The following is a 20,301-nucleotide window of genomic DNA, read 5'->3' as shown; positions in this document are numbered from 1 at the left end:
TTAAATTTGATATTAACTTTGAATTAACTTCGAATCCTCACTTTAGTAAAAAAAAAAAAAAAAGTGTAACATGTACAGCACATTTAAAGAGCTAGGAAGGAAATGTAAGCAGAGTGCCATTAAAACAGGAATATCCTGAACATAACCATACTAATCACGTCACCTAAAACCCACCATTAAACGGAAGAAACATGTTGAGAAACCAAGATCAGTAAAACAGAGAAATCATTAATTTGGGAACAAAATTGCAAGGATAATTGGCCATAAGAAGATATGCAATAGAAATGCCAAGGGCTCCTGTAGAACGAATTCCGAGCTTGAGATGCACAATGAGTTTGCTGGTTAGTCCCTGGATTTCAAGTAGCAAAAGATTCTGTTAATCCGCCAACTTCCTAGCTGAACGTAAAGCGGTGTAGTTCAAAAGAATTGGCAGCTGCATTCATAGAGTGCCAGACTGGACCAGGCATTAAAAAAATATCTCTGTTGCATAGAAAATTTAAAATAAAAATAAGGTAAAGAACAAGCCTAGTCATAGACTATCCCCCAGTGTAGAACTCTAGTGTAGATTGACATTATAATGTCTAACCTTTCACAAGCTTATAATACTTGCTTGCAAAATAGTTTGGCAGAACACAAGATAAGGAGTGAAGCTCTACCAGTAAACTTCAAATGAATCGGGTTTATCTGGTTTAATTCTGTTAACCATTCATGTTTGGTGGAGGAGGGGCATTTTTAATCGGAATCCAATGGGGAATTTGTTTTGATATGTTCCCCTTTCACTCCCTGCCCCATGGAATATCTGTATTGTGTAAGAATGTGCTGTGAGAACGTTGTGTGAAGTATAAAAGTGCAGCAAATATTATTCTATTATAAAGATACTACTTCTTATTGATTCAGGGCATTCATTGAACATTTAGCTGACTTTATTGACCATTAAAGTATATCCAGTGTTTTTATAAATATATTGCAAAATAGAAAAACATTTTTGTAGAGTGCTGTCGGTATTCATTAAAAATCTCCCTTAAAATGCCCTCTTTGACCTTGTAATAAATCGGCAGGCTCTCTTTCTCCACTTACCATGTTCACAAGGGTCTCTCCCCCGGCCTCTGGGGTATAAGGTGAGCAAGATCAACAAACTATACCACGAGGAGACTGGCACGCCCTGCGAGATAGCTGGTAATACTCTCCGTGGTACCTGCTTATACAGACTCGAACCTGCTAAATGTAAGGGATACTTTATAGAATTTCTCCAACTCTTGCATGACTTGGTGACCTGCGTGTCACAAGTTATTACTACGGGGACTTGCATGTCTCACAGAATTTCAAAATAAGCTCACAGCAGTACCTGCGAGTACCGATACATAACCGGTTTCCCTGCATATTGTTAAAACCAGGAAACACTTTCTTTATAAACAGAAATTAAAAAATAAATAAAAAAATCTGCAGAATCGCTCTAATGGTTGTGATGACGCTTACATATTTGATAATTCTACTAAGGGAAAAAAACTGAAATATTACATCACCTGACACGTGTTTTGCTCTCACCAGGAGTGGAGTGCATAGAAGTATTTTTTTTTTTCCATAACCATTCTAGCTATTCAGCCACTGGCAATTTAGGGAATGGTGTCTCTGGCACCACATCCTCCAACTGTTCTTGGTACTAACAGAGGGATTGCTTAACTTTAGGGATGGATTTTTCATTAGGCAGAGTAGGCACCTGCCTACAGGCACATGTCCTGTAGGTGGCGTCTATTTGTAGCACTTATAATGTGCCTTTTTGGAGCAAAGATGGACTGGTGTGAAGTGATGAGTATTGGGAGCTTTGGCCAGTGTTCTACTCCAGTCAGCCTCATACTTGATCTGATCCTATGACTGACAGAAGAGCTCCAGGAAACATTATAGAGTGTGTAAAACACAGCGCTGTCACAGCTCCTCAAGTGCCTGTGTGTAAGTCTAGACAGGAAAGGAAAGGGACTGTTTGCAATCATCACACAAACTGCCTCTCACACAGGAAATGCATTGCAGAAGGTGACAGTACTGAGTGATGCACACTGTATAACCGCTACTGCTGGTCTGATATCAATCATAGGCGGGATTAAGCATTCCATGCCTAAAACTAGAAAAACCCTTCACCTTAATCCTAGGTTTAGCTCTAGTTTAAAACCAAAACAAAAAACACAAACACCCCTTGTACTCCGATATTAAAGGGACACTATAGTCACCAGAACAACTACAGCTTATTGAATTTGTTCTGTTGAGTTGAATCATTACCTTCAGGCTTTTTGCAGTAAACACTGTCTTTTCAGAGAAAATACAGTGTTTACATTACAGACTGTCACAAATGCACCCTACTTCAAGAGTGTGCCTGACGTAGTTGTGGTGGTGAAAGGGTTAAACACAATAATATAACTATTACTATTTTAACGCTGCCACCACCAAGACAATTTATAAATGGGGTGCCTTGGTCCCCCAGGTAAATCAATAATAAAAACCCACCAAATACAACTTGGCACAATATTTAAGGAATTGGTCTCTTCAGGTAACGTGATTGTTTACCATACAGAGGCAGAACTTTATAAAGAAATATTTATTATGAGCAAAAAAAGTCACAGTGCATACAAAAATATAGTTGACAATCAAAATTATTGACCCCAACAACAGATAAAAACAAAAGGCATGAAATAACAGAAGTCCTAATTACTTACTCAATTTTTCAAAATACACTTGGTGACTCACTTAGAATTAGATTCTGACCCAAGCAAGTACGAAGCACCCTTCAGTATCATTAGATATACACCCTGTGGATTACCATGCCTCACCCAGAGGTGGAGTTAAGGCATATCTATAGAGAGACTAAGTGACGACCACTTGTGTCTAGACCCACATCAATCCAAGTGGAAACATTTGGTTCGATCTTCTCTTATGTACCTGCTACAGAAATAATAATTGCATCTACACATTCGTTCTTGCTTTCCTAAATCCTTAAATGTGTCACACTTCTTATTTGTGACCCAATATAGCGGACCTCAACATTTCTTCCCCTATGGTCAAGGTATGCCAATCATGTTTGGACTTGTTTTAGAAGATGGCGCTCGTCACATTCCAAATATAGCCGAAATGAGGCTTAATTATTCTGTGGGTAAATATTAATGTTTTTATTTTTTGTCTTTTGGATATGATACTGGAACAAGGCTAATGGCCATTAACATATCAAAGAGATTGACTCCTCAATAAAGAGTTACATGCCATATGCCTGAAGCCAGACATTCAGGCTTTTCCAGTGTAGAATCTCACACCTTGCAGATCCTTTGATTAATTCACAGGATCCATCCATATGGTAAACACTTTTCACATTCCTGTATAATTTACATTACCCCTTCTGTCATCTGACCTTTCATACAATCAAATTAACCAATTTTTACATTAATATTTCATCTCTACCAGACAAGCACTACACAAATTTACATTAAAGAATATTCCATAGTGCAATAACGAATTATCACTAGGCTGTGTCACAGCAATGGTGCATAACTCCACCGGCCACTCCTCAGATGGCTGCTAGAGGTGCTTCCTGGGGCAGGGCTGCCTAGTGTGCAGCACTGTCATTCAGTGTCTCCACCCTCTGCATGCAGACACTGAACTTTCCTCATAGAGATACATTAATTCAATTAATCTCTATGAGGAGATGTTTGACTTGTGCTGGCTCTGCCCTTGATCTGCCTTCTTGACAGTCTCAGCCAATCCCATTGTGATTGACTCAGACCACCACTTCTGATGATGTCAGCAGACAGGGGCAGAGCCAGGAGTAAGATTTTACTATATTTAGGGAGGCAAGAGGGGGCCAGGGGGCTAGATGGTGGTTTTAACACTATAGGGTCAGGAATACATGTATAATGTTTATTTAAAATCATCCCCACTGTAAACCTAAACCAAATAATCCTGAACATCTTTTATACCACACATTTAACCCCTTTCAAACTAAATCCTTTTAGCAATAAATGCCCAATGTAATCTAACTTTGACATTAATCCACTTCTAAAATTTTAACCCTGCATGCATTTACACAGCTCCATGCTCACTGCACTCATAAAATCAAATGTATTAAACAAAACTAAACATAAATATCACATTGACATTATGACATTCATATGAAGACTGCCTGCCGAAGGTGATTAGCTGAAGCACCTGTGGCTACAATTACAGCCTCAAGTCTTTTTGGGTATGACGCAACAAGCTTTGGAAACCAATATTTGGGTACTTTCCTGCATTCATATCAGCGGATCATCTCAAGCTCTGTCAGGTTGGTTGGCGACGGTTGATGAACACAATCGAACAACTCTAGAGAGACCTGAAAATGGCAGCTCAAGTATGGGCTCTGTGAATGTCTTTTAGTCGCCCAGTCAGAGTTGTTCTACAGCCACTGTTGCGTTGTCTTTGCTATGTGCTGTTGGAAGGTGAACCTTTGGCTTGGTCTGAGGTCCTGAGCGCTCTCCACTAGGTTTTCATTAAATATATCTCTGGTCCGAGTTGAGGGAAAGCTGAACACACCAAAATACAGTCTATGAAAGTTTTTTTCAGTGGCAATGACAAAGTATGATGCTAACACCACCCTAATTCTCTCTGGTTTTCTTCCAAACACTGCACTTTGAACTGAGGCCAAACTGTTCATTTCAGCAGATAATAAAATATTGTTTCTCACAGTTTGAGAGTCCTTTAACCCCTTAAGGACACATGACATGTGTGACATGTCATGATTCCCCTTTATTCCAGAAGTTTGGTCCTTAAGGTGTTAAAATAAATAAAAATTCATGTGCCTTGTAGTTAGGAGAGACTTCTGTCTGGCCAGTCTGCTGCACTCGACCAATCTGGCCTTTATGACAGTTATGGTTGTTTCTCGATCTCTACACAGGACCTCTGGAGCTCACCCAGAGTGACAATCAGGTTAATGATAACTTCGCTTACCCAGGTTGTTCTCCCCAATTGCTCAGTTTTGGCCAGGACCCAGCTCCAGGAACAGTCCTGGTTGTTCCAAACTTCTTCCGTTTCAGAATTAGTTTAAATCTCTCAAAACCTTTTTGTTTGTGCCTCTAGATTGATTGATTTATTTTCTATCAACAGGCAAAGAAACCAAACTCTGTGACTGGAGATGTTGAAAAGGAGGAATAACCACCAATCTTAAACTGCATTAAAGATATATTGCTTCATCTGGACTATGGCTATATGTTTCAATCATTAGTCTTGCATGTGTCCATACTATGCAACATATTGCTTTTTGAGTCTTTTAAAGGGTTAAATATTTATATTTCCATTGGTAAAAATAAGAACTGCCATTTTTTTAAATTTTTTTTTGGTATAGTTGACCTTCAGAACTCTTTCACTGTATAGTGTGCAACACTTTTTATATCCTATTTTGTAATTGTATATTTAAAAAAAAGCTTTATAATTTTTGGTGTAATGGATAGTATAAAGCAGGCACTTTTCTTTCTGTTTTCTCAATTCCTCTTTAAAATATTGGCATTAAATTGCACAGGACTACATGTCCCTCATGTGGTGGTCTGATGTTCATGACGTTTTGTGAATATAGCCTTGGCTGTTTTTAATGCTTGCACGCGAAGTGTGGAATTCTCGCCCCTCCTGTAGTTTTTACTTGAAGACTACTGGTGAAGAATCATTGGTACAGTAGTTCAACAACTTGTGATTAGACTTACAAGGAGTTATGCCCTAAACAAAGAAATTACCTATTTTGGCTTAACATTCCTTTGTCGATTCTCCAAAATTCAGTTACTCTTCCGAACACTTGGAGTGGGTGAGCAAGAGGTGAAGACACTACTGGGCCTGTTACACAAACAAAAACAAACCACCATGTGCAAGAAGTGATCAAAATCCTATTGTGTGTCTTCTTTATCTTATGCTTGTTTACCTTTTGAATTGTATGATTTTCCTTTTTTAACTTTTTTTTTTCAAACCATGTGTTAAGCACACAATGAAATTACTCTCCTTGTCTTAATACAGCTTGAGTGTAACTTATTTTTTTTATAGACCTATTTTCCTCTTCCACTGTTCTTGGTGGATCATCAGTATCTAGCCATATGGACATGCTGTTAGGAAAGTAATGGCCAGCATTGTGAGAATCGTACAGCTGTCAAGCATGTTTCTTTTGAAGAACAAGTCTATGAACTAGTTCAGTTTCTCAGATTAAAATCCATGTTTCATTCTGAATTTGGACCTGCACTACTTTAATCATGAATATTGTGCTGAACATATCTGATATTTTTGAAAACACTGTAAACTACATGATTTCTCTATTCTTGTATATGTAGATTGTGAGAGGGGGATTTAATAGGTGTTGGTAAGAAATTAATACGGGCAGTGCTAGATGTAGCACATTTGTCACCCGATATATAATTTGTCATAAAATGTATGTTCTTTATTAAAGAAAATATTCTGTAAATGTGTCTGAAGTGCTATTTTAAGCCTGTTTTGGGGGGAAAGGTTGCACAGAATTAGAGAAAATGTATGACAATCTTACTGTAATTTTCTTTTCCTGACTATTTCTTATGGCAGCATCACTTATGGGTAGCTCCTCACTTAGTCTAATTCCTGTCCTGTGATTGCTGATGGGTATAAAGAGTCCCTCCTACCCTTACACCACAGTCCAATTATAAAGCTGAAAAAAAAATAAAAGAATGGGCGGGAACCCTGATGCTGCCATGAGAAATAGCCAGGAAAAGAAAATTACGGTAAGTTTGTCATAAATTTTCTCTATTCCTGGCTAATCATGGCAGCATCACTTATGGGTAATACCCAAGCTCACAGAAATATAGGGTGGGAATAAGTAAACCGAGAAAGGACACTTAACAGACTCTCATGCTGCAAAGAATGTAATATTAGTGGGATAAAGAAACTGTAGACAGAACACTCTTCTCAAAGGAGGTGGGAGGAGAAGCCACATCCAGTTTGTAGTGTTTTTTTTATGAACGTCATCGGGGAAGACCAGGTGGCTGCCCTGCAAATATAATCATGTGGAACCTCTGCCCAATTAGCCCATGAAGTTGACAATGCTCTGGTAGAATGTTTTTATCTTCATTGGAGGAGACTGACCTGTAGAGACAAACGCTTTCCTGATAAGTGAAATCCATGTTTCAGTGTAGATAAAGAAGCTGCCTCACCTCTCCTAGCTCCTGAAGGTAGAACAAAGAGTTGGTCAGTCTTTCTGTATGACTTAGAACAAAAAAGGTACATAGACAGACAGTTCTTAACATCCAAACGTTGCAACTTAACTTCCTCTTGAGGTTGGATTGGTAGATTGATGGAAGGACCACTTCTTGAGAAAGATGAAACTGAGAGACCACCTTAGGAAGAAACTCAGGTTTTGGTCTCACACATCCTATCCTGATAGATCTTTAGGCATGAAGACATGGTAGAAAAGGCTTTAATCTCCGAAATTCTTCTTGCGAAAGTAATGGCCACCAAAAACAAAGTTTTGTAAGTCAGAAGGGTAGTATCCAAATTTTCAAGGGGAACGAACAGGTCATCAGTCAGGTAGTTGAATGAAAACAAGAGGAAGATCCCAAGGAGGGATACCGGATCTGGAAGGAGGTCTCAACCTGAAAGCTGCATTGAAGAATCTGGAGTTTAAAGGATCCGAAGACAATGAGATGTTGCATAATGCTGAAAGAGCAGAGGACTGAACTCTAAGAGTGCCGAGGCTAAGGCCTTTGTACAGACCTTCTTGGTGAAAATCCAAGATCTGAATATTGCGAGGATGCAAGAAGTCAGTGTTCTTGGCCGAAGCCCATGCTCTAAATATATCCCAGATCCTATGGTAGCACGAGGAAGTAGAAGCCTTCCTAGACTGCAAAAGGGTTTTGACCACCGCTTCCTAAAGACCTGTGAGAAAACAAGCATTTTCTAAACTTCGTTCGGACAATATTTTGGTTATTTCTCAAATTTAATTTGTTCGGTAGTTTTCAAACTACCGAACCACCGACCACCCCTCTGGCTCATTATTACTAAAGGAAATCTTCCTGAACAGCTAGGAGAGCGCTTTTAGGTAGTTTGGTTCCCAAAAACCAGGGGAACAATCGCTAGTATGAGCCAGAGGGATCAGTTTGTGCATTTGTTCAGTTTTGTGACTTGACAAAATAGACCGACCGCACAACCTAAACACATGGAACTGTTTCTGGGCAGGAGCCTCGTGTGTGTGTGTGTGTGTGTGTGTGTGTGTGTGTGGTCGGTCAAATGGGACTTCCATGAAGTTCAAAAAACCCTGAACCGATCTGGGTGATTCTTGGATATGTTGGTCACCCAGATCGGGGCAATCAGGGGATGTGATATTTTATGGGGGTCGTGTATGTTTTGGGGTGTTTTCCAAGTTTTGTGAAAACTATGTTCCCTCTGCCCGGAGATAATGAAGTTATTACTTTATCTAACCCAATTATCTCCAGGCAGAGAGGAAGGAATTAACTGTTTGTACTGGGAGTGTCACTGTTTGTCCCTGTATTGTCATTGGCTGTAATAAGTTATGTCCCTGTTTTCCATCAGGTGCAGGGGGTGTTCCTCTGGCCTGGAGAATTGCATAAAAGCCAGTGTGGCACAATAAAGATTACATCCTGTTACACCCTTCATCTTGTTTCGGCTGATGTTTGGGTACCTGATTACTACTTTGGGAGATTCTGCTGAGAAAGCTGTAATTACTCAGGAGTAAGAGACTAATGGAAACCCTTACCCGTTCGGATAAGAACAGACTAACCCCTAGCTACCACTTCAGGGTTCGTTACAACTGGTGGCAAGCGGAGGAATTCGTATCCCGAATGGACGTCCCGAACCAGGGGAAAAGTGAATGGCTCAGCAGTATGAGTTACTGAAACAAACGACTTTAAAAGACCTGCTGGAAGCTCCAGGCATTGCGGCAACAAGAAGAAAGCCACACTTATTGCAGAGCGACAGAACCGGCAACATGGAAGGAGAGCATCAAGAGGAAAGCTAATTCCAGAAGGAGGTGAGATGGATAAGAAGTCTATTAGGGCCCAATCCATCACAAGAGGCAGTGGTACAAATTGTCACACATGCCAAAGATTCACAGATTGCTCGGGAATCAAGAGCAGGGTCGCTGCAAGGGGATTCCCTGACCTCCCCAGGAAATGGGTGCCCAAGCTTTTGTTGATGGGGAAACAGACATTGACAATTAGAGAAAAACATACACTAGTAGAGTGTGAGTTTCCAGGAGCTAGAACAGAGAGAGTAGGTATTGGAATAAAACTGAAAATGGATATGACCTTAAATAATACAATATTAAAATTAAGAATATAAAATTGCACTGTCTGCTATGATGAGTATAAAGCAGAAATGAATATGACCATGAATGGTAAAATAGATAGATTCACACAAATGGATACTGTCTGATGTTATGGGTGCCCAGACATATATTAAAAAGATATAAAGAAATAGTGGAAGTGCACTCAACCCTTCATCCAGGGTGCGCCACTGGACAAGTCCCAGCACCAGAATGGATATATATTAAAAAGTCAGCTGAAACTGAGAGTAGGAATAACAAGTGGATACATTCTTGCGATCATCCCCGCAGACTGAAAGATCTTGGACCCAGCATCTGTACCTTTCCGTGAGACTACAGCTCACCCCTGATGTGAGGTCAGAGGCGGAGCATACAAGAACTCACAAGCCGTCCTCACCGGCTATCTGGCTACAGAGACAACAAACACAATCCACATCCATCCTGGTCTGGACAGCAGGTTTTATTGCTTATTCCACTTGATACTTAACAGACTGTTTACCTACCTCAGATTTTCATCAATATTTTTTATATACTTCATATGTTTATTAATTTTTAAGATTTCAATAAATTCATTGTTTACTAACTAACTCTTTCTTCAAGTGACCTATTTTTAAAGGATTGTGATATCACTAATCATATATTGAGCAATTAGTTCCTTATACTAGCTTGCTCTTGTTTATTTCTCTGGACTGCTACTCTATATTTTGTTTACAAAAGTAGCTTAAGCCTATTAACCCTACGTTGTCTTTACAAGCAGGGTCTAGATCATTTGTGCTATAAGTTCTGTTTCTATGTTTGAGGATTTGAGAACTATTGGACTGATTTTCTGGACTTGTCTAATATATGTTGCAGTATCTCCACTATTTTGGATCTATTTATTGGACTTTTTAATATATGTCTGAGCACCCATAACATCAGACAGTATCCATTTGTGTGTATCTATCTATTTTACCATTCATGGTCATATTCATTTCTGCTTTATACTCATCATAGCAGACAGTGCAATTTTATATTCTTAATTTTAATATTGTATTATTTAAGGTCATATCCATTTTCAGTTTTATTCCAATACCTACTCTCTCTGTTCTAGCTCCTCGAAACTCACACTCTACTAGTGTATGTTCTTCTCTATACCTATAGGATCAGGTGAAATCCTTATTTTCCAGTTTCTGAGCTAAAACATTCTCTATTCTTATTCCCTCTGCTGTACTCACTTTTGTGAATACCAGAACATTGTACTAGATATTGACTATTACCTGCAGGATTTTGAATGGCAGTGTACTTTGGAAGGACTAGAAATAGACAACTGGGCTGCAGTTCTCAGCAGCAAGCACTCAGGACGGGCAGCAGAAGCTTACCGGGCCGTACCTGATGAGGACATTCAAAACTATGGAAAGATTCAGGAGATTTTACTGGCCAGATTTGCAGTCACACCAGAGGCATACCGGAGGAAATTTCGGGCTCTCAGGAAAGGAGGGCAAGATTCCTTTACCGAATGGGCATTCCGTATAAGCCGGGCTGGCAAAAACTAGATGTAGGGCTGCCAGGCCACTTCATTGGAGGATGCAATCCAAATCTTATCATAAGAACAGTTCTACGACCATACAGAAGTCCGGGACTCGGTAAGAGACAGAAAACCCAATACCGTGGAGGAGGCCGCCAAACTGCCAGATGAGTTCCAGGATGGCAGACGTCTGGAACCCAGCGGGGGGCGACCTATTCCCAGACCCTCCTACCAGGTGCCACCTACTAGACCTGCTCCCTACATCCTGGCACCAACCCCCCAAAACCGTGGCCCTAATCCCTGCTTCCTCTGCAAACAGCCAGGGCATATGAAGCAACACTGCCCCAACAGGAACCGGGGAGGTTGGGATCTGGCAGCCCTGCAGCCAGGGAGGCTATCATTGAGGAGCCCTTTCACAGGGTGGCCATATATTTAATAGGGCCTCTTAGACCCAGCGCCTCCGGAAAGCACTACATGCTCACAGTGGTAGACTATGCTACTAGATATGTGGTATAAAGTGACAGGTGCTAGTCTATGGCGCTTAAAGTGCGATTTAAAAGTGCAATAATTTTAGCAGCTACAACACTTATATGTGGATCTTTCAAGTCCACCAAATGTACAAAGTGCAAAATATGAGAATTAGAAAGAGAGTGGTAAAACCAATCCCCTTAAAAAGACTCATTAAAGTGGAGCGCTAGAGAGTACTTACCCCTACAACTCTGGGGGATTAAGTGTCCCAAATGGAGATTACATGTAAAATAAGGATAAGAGAAAATATAATGGTGCAGCTAATAAAAAAAAAATAAAAATCAGTGGGTAAATCTTGAAATTAAAAGACAAACTCACAAGTCTAGAGCCAAGTAAAGGACTGGCTCACATCTCAAGCATGCTGGTGTACATAGGGAGACACCTTCCCTCTTTCTGTTCTCTTCAACACAAGAAAAACAGAGGAGATATCTCTCTAGTGTAGTATATTAAGACCAAGCTATAAGTAAAGTTGATATTAAATGGTATAATGCTCACCTTATATAGGAGCGGACAGGGGACATAGCGGCCGTATGTGCCCCTGCATGTGAGGATAGTGAGGGATTTACCGGACTTACCTCCAGCCGCAGCACCATAGAACAAGCTAGGCAAGACATTAAACTCCCAGGAGAAGCATGAGGTCTCTCAGCTGCGCCATGGACATGTTTTCTGCCCTACCCGGGTACACCTCTGCTGCGGTGCACCGAGTGGAGACACCCCGCTACGGCAACAACCCTATCGTATCACTGCAGCAGTTAGAGACTATATGCTAGCAGAGCTACAGGAGATGCTCCAGTTAGGGGTTATAGAACCCTCTCAGAGTCCTTGGGCTTCACCAGTAGTGCTGGTACCCAGGCAAGATGGCACGATTCGCTTCTGTATGGACTACCGGAAGCTCAATGACTGGACCATAACTGACACCCACCCCCTGCCTAGGATAGCTGGAGGGAATTACCTCACTACCCTGGATTTTTGCATAGGATATTGGGAAATCCCCCTGGAGCCTGCGACCATCCCCAAGTCCGCATTCGTCACCCCATTTGGGCTATACCAGTTTAAGGTTATGCCCTTTGGGATGAAGAATGCCCCGGCTACTTTTCAGAGGATGGCTAACCGGCTCCTGGAGGGATTTCAGGACTTTGCATGTGCTTATCTAGATGACTTAGCCATCTACAGTAGCACATGGGAGTCCCATCTAGAGCATGGATCCAGGGTACTGGAGTGAATTCAGGTGGCTGGGCTTACCCTAAAGCCCGACAAATGCCACGTAGGCATGGCCGAGGTTCAGGATCTCAGGCATCGGGTAGGTTCAAGCAAAAAGCGACCTGAGTCGGCCAAAGTAGAGGCTATTGCCAATTGGCCACAATCCCGCACCAAAACCCAGATGCTAGCCTTTTTGGGTAAGGCAGGGTATTAGTGCAATTTTGTCCTGGAGTACAGCGCCCTTGCCAAACCCCTTACCGATCTGACCAAGAAGGCCCTTCCCAAACAAGTAGTTTGGTCCCCGGAGTGTGCGGACGTCTTTCCAGAAACTGAAAATAGCGCTTAGCGAAGCACCTGTGTTGGCCACCCCAGACTATAACAAATTATTTCTTGTGCACACAGATGCCTCCATGTTTGCTAGTGGGGGACGGAATGGGGCACCCGGTGGCGTATCTCAGCCAAAAACGATTGCCCCGAGTTAGTTATGCCACTGTGGAAAAGGAATGCCTAGCCCTTGTGTGGGCACTAAAAAAGCTCCAACCCTATTTGTATGGACGCCCCTTTACCCTAATGACCGACCACAATCCCCTAATTTGGCTTAACTGGGTAGCAGGAGCCAACCCACGATTATTGCACTGGAGCCTGGCCTTATAACTTCAGCATGCAGTACAGGCCAGGCAAACAGAATGGAAATGGTTTTTCACGCCAAACCGAACTGGAACTTTAAAAGTTACTCTAGTTGCTCATAGGTCCCTTGTGGCTATATGGCTCTAGGCTGGGATTTCTTCCATACACAAAGTTGCTGATAATTACTTAATGGACAAGCTAACTGCTATGGTTTCAAATTCCCTTCCCTCTTTTCATAAAACTTGAAAGCTGTGACTTGAATATATCCTGGCTTATTAGACTTAGGACGAACACACACATGCAAACACACACCATGAGTCAAGTCTGGATTGCACTTTTCCTTGAAAGATATAGTACCACATTGTATATATTTGATTTGACGCTTAACCCCTTAAGGACACATGACATGTCTGACACGTCATGATTCCCTTTTATTCCAGAAGTTTGTTCCTTAAGGGGTTAAAAGAATTCTAAAGTTGTAATTTGAGTTATTCAGTAAACTAGGAAATAGAAATCTAATGGCCAAAATTTTCAAACACTGAAAAACGCGCACATTCTTAGCAAATACTCAAGTCATACACAGTGTCAGAAGTTCTAATTGGTATAATAATGCCTGTTTATCTGTGTGGACTCGTGTTCTGAGAAAGGAAGTAACAAGCCGGATTGCTGATGGACAAGAATATTAATGACGCTGTCCTTAAAGGGACACTCCAGGCACCCAGACCACTTCTGCCCATTGGAGTGGTCTGGGTGCCAACTCCCACTACCCTTAACCCTGCAAGTGTAATTATTGCAGCTTTTTATAAACTGCAATAATTACCTTGAAGGGTTAACTCCACCTCTAGTGGCTGTCTACTAGACAGCCACTAGAGGGCACTTCCTGGTTTCTAGCACAGGAAACCTGTACTAGAGCGTCGCTGGACGTCCTCACGCTGTGTGAGGACCTCCAGCGTCTCTTATTTCCTCATAGGAAAGCATTGAAATGCATTTTCAATGCTTTCCTATGGGGAGCGCTAATGCGCATGCGCATTAGTTCTCCCTGCCCGGTGGGCGGGATCAGTCTCGCCCACCGTCCCGACGTAATGCAGAGGAGGAGCGGCGGCGGCGGAGGAGGAAGCAGCGACGAGGGACATCGTCGCTGCCTCAGGTAAGTGACTGAAGGGGTTTTCCCCCCTTCAGCAATTAGGAGGTGGAAGGGAGGAGGTGGAAGGGAGAGGGAACCTGCAGTGCCAGGAAAACGGATTGTTTTCCTGGCACTGGAGTTTCCCTTTAAGGCATTGACAACAGTTTCAGTATACAAAACATTATCTGACAAAGGCATCTGTAGTACATAATATACATATAACCACGTTTCCAAGCCAATAGGCTCACATTAAGCACCATAGTCACATTTTAAGTTGTTTAACCCCTTAAGGACCAAACTTCTGGAATAAAAGGGAATCATGACATGTCACACATGTCATGTGTCCTTAAGGGGTTAAAACGCATACTGAAACAATATTTAACGTAGCAATTATAACACTAATGTTGACTTGTTCTCACTGTTCGCACTGTTCTCGCCTGTGGGTCATTGATGCCGTGTGAGTAGTCGGTGCTTACGTTCCCATTATAACTGTAGCTTCTATACCTCAGAAGAGTAGAAAAAAAGTTAGAGCAATGAAAGGAGAATAGAAGAAAAGAGCAAGAGGTCTTGTGGACAGCTGTAGTAGCCTGGGTTGTCCTGCGACCATCTATGGGCCCATCCTTGGGTCCACCCGACCATCTCAGTGGGTGCAGGTGAAGGGGGAAGAGGCAGGGCAAGCCCTCGAGCAGTAGGTGTTCCTCCAGTATGTCAGCTGTCTCGTTCACAACCCACAACCATACCTCTAAATTTCCCCAGTCAAGAGCTTTGTCACCTTCAGTCCCCTACAGGAGTTAATCAGCTAATAAGCATTCCTCCCAAGGTCCCCAGATTTTTTTCAAATCTCCCAGTTGTCCCTCTCACTGTAGCTTGTAAGTCATCCATGAGTTGGGTATCATCTTGTTTGTAATTTCCCTGTAAAGACTCATGGGGTCTTCCTAAAAATAATTAACTTATTTATACCCCAGCAGTCAGATCACACTATGTAAAATAGAATCAGATGAATCTGGAAGAGAAACACGCATTCAATAAGCAGATTTATATTTGAACTCATTCTTTAGGATATTTACACATCACTATACTAAGAAACCACATTAGACATGGGACATTCAAAATCAGATGGTTTTTATTCTTGTGACATTTTTCCTTATTTAATATGCTTCATTTACACAGCAGTGTGTTAAATACCAACACAGACAAAGGGAAACGCATTTGAGTAAAAGGCTTTGTTAAATGCAACCATAGTAACTTTAATAAATATACAACAACTGTACAGCACACCTTTAGGGCCAAAAAATGTAGATATGTTGCACTTAAACCCATTTCTTATGTGTTAATATTTTCTCAGACAGAAGAGCGGAGATGGGGAGGGGGAGGGGAACACACCTCTTGTAGTGCCTCTTAACATCAGTGTCTTTTTTTTTTTTTTTTTTTTTTAAAACAGGCAAGCCAAAGCATTGGTTAGCTGAGAGTCTTGGTGCAAATCTTGCCTTGAGCATCAAGCAAGGCTTTAATTTTAGGTATCATATGGGCAATTACAGAAACGCAGCAGCAGCCCAAAGATCCCCTTTCATTAAACCTAGTATATTTATGAGAAACAACTACAAACTTTTAAATTTATTCTATGTCTCTTACTAATTTGTGAAAAGAAAGTTCACTTTTGTTGTACCTGTAGCATTGCCTCTTGCTGAATTCTGTCCATACACAACTTTTCTGTTAAACAGTGAAATTGTAGCTACAAAGTACATCCACCCATTGTACTATGCCAAGCATCTAAAATGGTATTTAATTTTCCTCTATGAAAATTTATACAATATAAAGCAACCATCTCGTCGCTGGGGAAAACTAAACCACCTGGTTATATGGATGGCACCCTAAGCATGTCAAAGGTGGAAAATCTCTTATGCAGGCAAATGATGGTGTATATTGTAACAAGTCTTGAAATAATCTCACCTAGACAAAGCAAAATCTATAAATGCTGAATACTTTAGTGAGCAAAAGGCAGGGCTAGAGGGATGAACTATCAACAGCTATACAAATGTTCCTTATCCCTCTAGCTTGTACTGTTCGACTATACGGTATGTATATTTGTAATTGTTAATAAGGTCATGAGAGGACAAACTCTGCAATCTTCTCCAAAATGTAGATGATATGCCAAGAATGCAGTCACCCACAAGGTTGTTTATGAATAATATTTCCTTAAATGTCATTTTTGGAACTCTGTTAAGTGGGCCATTAAAGCTTTGCCCAGGGTGGGAAGCAACTTTTATACATGACGGTTTATATATTTCACAATGAAACATATTCATAACCTATTTCAATATTCACCATCTGATTAGAGCATTCTATTAGTATTCTATTTGAAATGTGAAATTTAGTATTTCATGTAGAAATCCTACCCTTTGTTTAAAACTTTTACCAATCTGTGCTCCGAGAACAAGATTTTGAATGGGTGATCGTTCACTCATTTGAGATTAACACACACACTCAATGTTACGCCCACCTCTTCTGGGTTATAAGGGACTGCATAGTCTTAAACCGACTCTTACCAACAGCAAGGCCATGTTACTGATAGAAGAGGGACAGGTGAGCTTACAAGTTCACAAGGACAATCCCTGTACTAAGTGCAGTTCTCAATTTAAACATCAAATATCTGAAAACTATATTGTCAAATGCTATTTTTTTAAATTAATTTTTGAATTACTACTAGAGAACATAAAGAAGCCAGGTCTCTGCTAAAGGCTCACGGAACTTTGCTGGGACGCCTTTATTCCGTAACTTTCCACTGCTGGTCCGGTTTGAAGGGAAAACCATATTGTCTGTAGTGTAAGAATACAATATTAATGCTAATACGGTTGTATCCCCTATGTCCAGAAAGCTCACAAAACCCATGGTTTGCAACGTATTGTCGTATGACCCTTATCCATAGCTATTAAAACTACGGTCCATTTTACATGGCAATATATCTAATCATTTCAAATATTCACGAAGGGTAATTTTTAAATAAAACAAACAATCCTGTGCTTTAAATTTAGCTGTTGCCAGGCATAACACACATAACATCCTTTTTCACAGTCATTACTACCACTAACAGCTACTCGGAGCCCTTTATGTACAGTGCGCACCACTACAATTCTCATCACTGTAAGGCCACGTATTCAAGTTCTTCAGTGAGTACTGTGATTAATTCACTCTCAGCTGGACCCAAAGCAGCCTTAGAGACTGAGCTGGATAGCAAAAAATTTAAAATGCAATTACAATTAGTAAATATAAAAAAAAAATCAAAAAAAAAAATCAAAGTGCAACTTTTTACATTTCTTTAATCTAAATATAAAAAATAGAACCAAAATAATGAAATCAAAAAGAGGTTTGGTTTGGATTTCTGGTCATAGAATATGGGATTCTTTGCATCGAGCAGTGTTTTTTTTTTTGTTAAATACTTTTCAACGTAAACAGCACTTTCCAAAATAATTCAAATAAAAATATAACAACGTTTCTCCTATTTCTCCTTTCACAGCTCTATATCCAGTGTGTTAAAATCCTGTACTCTGGAAATAATTTATAATTAAATTATATTGAGAGGAATATTCCTATTTACAGATAACATTTTCCTATATTTCCTCAGTCAAAATATAAAATAACTGAGAAATATTTTCTTTTCATTCTCGACAAACCCTGTTGAGCTGAAAGACTTTGTAACTCTTCCTTGCATTCCAGGGGAAAAGTAACTCATCTGCACAACGGGTACTTAAATTATTATACAAACAATTCACAAACAAGGCAAATAACCCACCAAAGATTTGACAAATACAAAAGTTAAATGTGCAGGTTTGGGCAGAACAAAAGACAAAGTTCAGGTATATGTTTCTTCTCTCTCCTAGTTCTGTCTGCACAGCAAGTAATGTTCTTTGTTTGTAAGCGGTGGCGGGTCCCAAACTGACTGCATCCTAGGTCTCGTACTCTCAACTCTTACAGAAGATTCAGATCAGCCGCTGAGGGGGTCTTCCCTGTAGTGAATGGCATACCTTAATTTTTCTAGCATTATCTCAAGAGAGGAATATTGCGGAAGTTTGATCATGAACATACAAGTCTCGACTCGGATGTATCGTGAGTCTGGTGAACCTTGGGGGGGAAAAGAGACAAAACATCATATTCCATTTAATGTTCCTTATAAAATAACAGAGGGGAAATTGTAAGTGCGAAAAACTGTCAAAATGTTCAGCCTGAAAATATGGCTCCGTCAGGGCTCCCAACTCATGTGAAAAATACATATATCTACTTGTGTATTATAATCTTATGTTAATACATTTTGGCCACTTAACCACATTTCTAAATGACCCTCAACTAAAAAACCTTTATCATAAAAATGGTCTAAAAAAGATTTTTATTTGGTTACTTTTACAATACAAGCATATTATAAGCAATATGAAATGTGATGAACCATAAACACAAAGCTCTGTTGTATATGACAGCTTTGCGAACACCTCAATAAGAAAACTAACCAGCACTCAAACATTTTCCCTCTTAAGGTACACTCCAGAGCCTAAACTACTTTAGCTTGCTGAAAAGCTTTGTGTGCAGTGTGTCCTCTTTTTTTCCATTTTGCAAAAAGTGCAGGTTTCAATAGAAATTAAAATTGATAAATTATACTAGTCACATACCCCTAACTTTTCAAGCAGACAGGTCATGTTACTTTCTGGTTTGGTTAGCTCAAGGCAGCAATTGCCCAGAGAACTGGCCTAGCAAAGACTACTCATTGTGCTGCATTGGGAAGTCTGTGATTGCACAGACACAGAAAGTAAAGGTGAGGATTTGCAAAGGGTGCAGACAAGAGAACTTCAGGTTGTGCAAGCTTTTTTTAGATACCTCTAAAAAGTGCATAATTAAATGCATGCGAGTTTTCATTTGTGATATATCTACAAAACAGTTATTTTTATTTATTTTGTATATGGGCAGTAGAGTGTTCCTTTAAGTTTGGTAGCATTATTTACTTTCCAAACATCAAGCTGTTAAAGGAAATACATTAATACATAGCCCAGTAACCTGTTTAATCAGATTGTGCTATATTCTCCAGGTATTCAAAAAGAAGTGATGGACAGTCTGAGCATATTATGTTATTCTAAGAGTGGACTAATGGCAGTGATCTAGATATAGGTTTGACAGACTTCTTAAAACCAACATCTTGACTTAAACGGGCATACCAGCAATTTACCCTTATATTAAATGCATTTTATGGTTTTTGCAGAACACATATGCAGAGAGAATATATCCAAAATAAGAAATAAACAAGGTTTAAAAGTTTATGTGGGCGGCAAAAAACCCAAAACTTCAGTTTTCATAGAAACGTAGGTTTATTTAGAAAAGTACAGTGTAAAAAAAGTCGCCTGACACTGAAGCCCTACAAGCGTGAGTACATCCAGCTACCTTGACATATTAAGAAAAGTTTGGTAATGGGACTGAATGGTGAATGTATGCTGTTGCACAGCTGTAAAAAAACAAATGACGTTATCTTGTTGATTTTGAAGTCCTGTTAGTGTGTTCCTCACTTTGGCTGAGATCATCAAACTTGATGATCTCAGCCAATCCAATGCTTTCCCATAGGGAAAAACATTTTGAGCCTATTGTGCATGTGTGGCAAAATGCTGCGCGGCCAATCAGTATCTCCATCGGGAGCGTTTAGCGCCTCAATGCAGACCCAATCTAATACACTGCCCCCTCCCCGCATTCTAATACACTTATACACTCTATGCTCTTGTGGGCGTGGAATGGAAGACAAGAATCAGACAGGAAATAGCTCTCCTGTCTTGCGGCTGATCGCAACCACAGCACAAAGCAGCCCCAGGGCAGGCGGGCCGCAAATATATTCACTGTGGGCCGTAAGTTTGACATGCTTGGTGTACAACCTCGATTTCAGAGCAGTGGTTTCTGAGACTTACAGATTAGATATCAAATCTCCCAGCACCTCAGCTGTGGCTCGGCTAATGCAAAAGAACACCTGCATTAGCACATTCAACTATGGACAACAAT

At 40.4% G+C, this 20,301-nt stretch overlaps 2 protein-coding genes across 3 annotated transcripts in view; one reads left to right on the top strand and one right to left on the bottom strand.

Annotated features, from left to right (window-relative positions):
- Window positions 1-6,451, top strand: part of TRAFD1 (TRAF-type zinc finger domain containing 1) — a 54,515-nt gene extending 48,064 nt beyond the window's left edge. For both annotated transcript variants that reach the window (XM_063454222.1, XM_063454221.1), the window contains one exon: window positions 5,119-6,451. In XM_063454222.1, the coding sequence (XP_063310292.1) occupies window positions 5,119-5,140 (22 nt within the window). In that variant the 3' untranslated portion in view covers window positions 5,141-6,451. The remainder of the gene's footprint in view (window positions 1-5,118) is intronic.
- An 8,927-nt stretch (window positions 6,452-15,378) lies between these two features.
- HECTD4 (HECT domain E3 ubiquitin protein ligase 4) overlaps window positions 15,379-20,301 on the bottom strand; it is a 168,744-nt gene continuing 163,821 nt past the window's right edge. The window contains exon 76 of the mRNA XM_063454220.1: window positions 15,379-18,396. Coding sequence (XP_063310290.1) covers window positions 18,260-18,396 — 137 coding nt within the window. The 3' untranslated portion in view covers window positions 15,379-18,259. The remainder of the gene's footprint in view (window positions 18,397-20,301) is intronic.

This window comes from Pelobates fuscus, chromosome 5, assembly GCF_036172605.1.
Source record: "Pelobates fuscus isolate aPelFus1 chromosome 5, aPelFus1.pri, whole genome shotgun sequence".
NCBI classification, from domain to species: Eukaryota; Metazoa; Chordata; class Amphibia; order Anura; family Pelobatidae; genus Pelobates; species Pelobates fuscus.
Note: the sequence above shows the minus strand (reverse complement) of the source record. Positions and strands in the feature narration are given on the sequence as shown.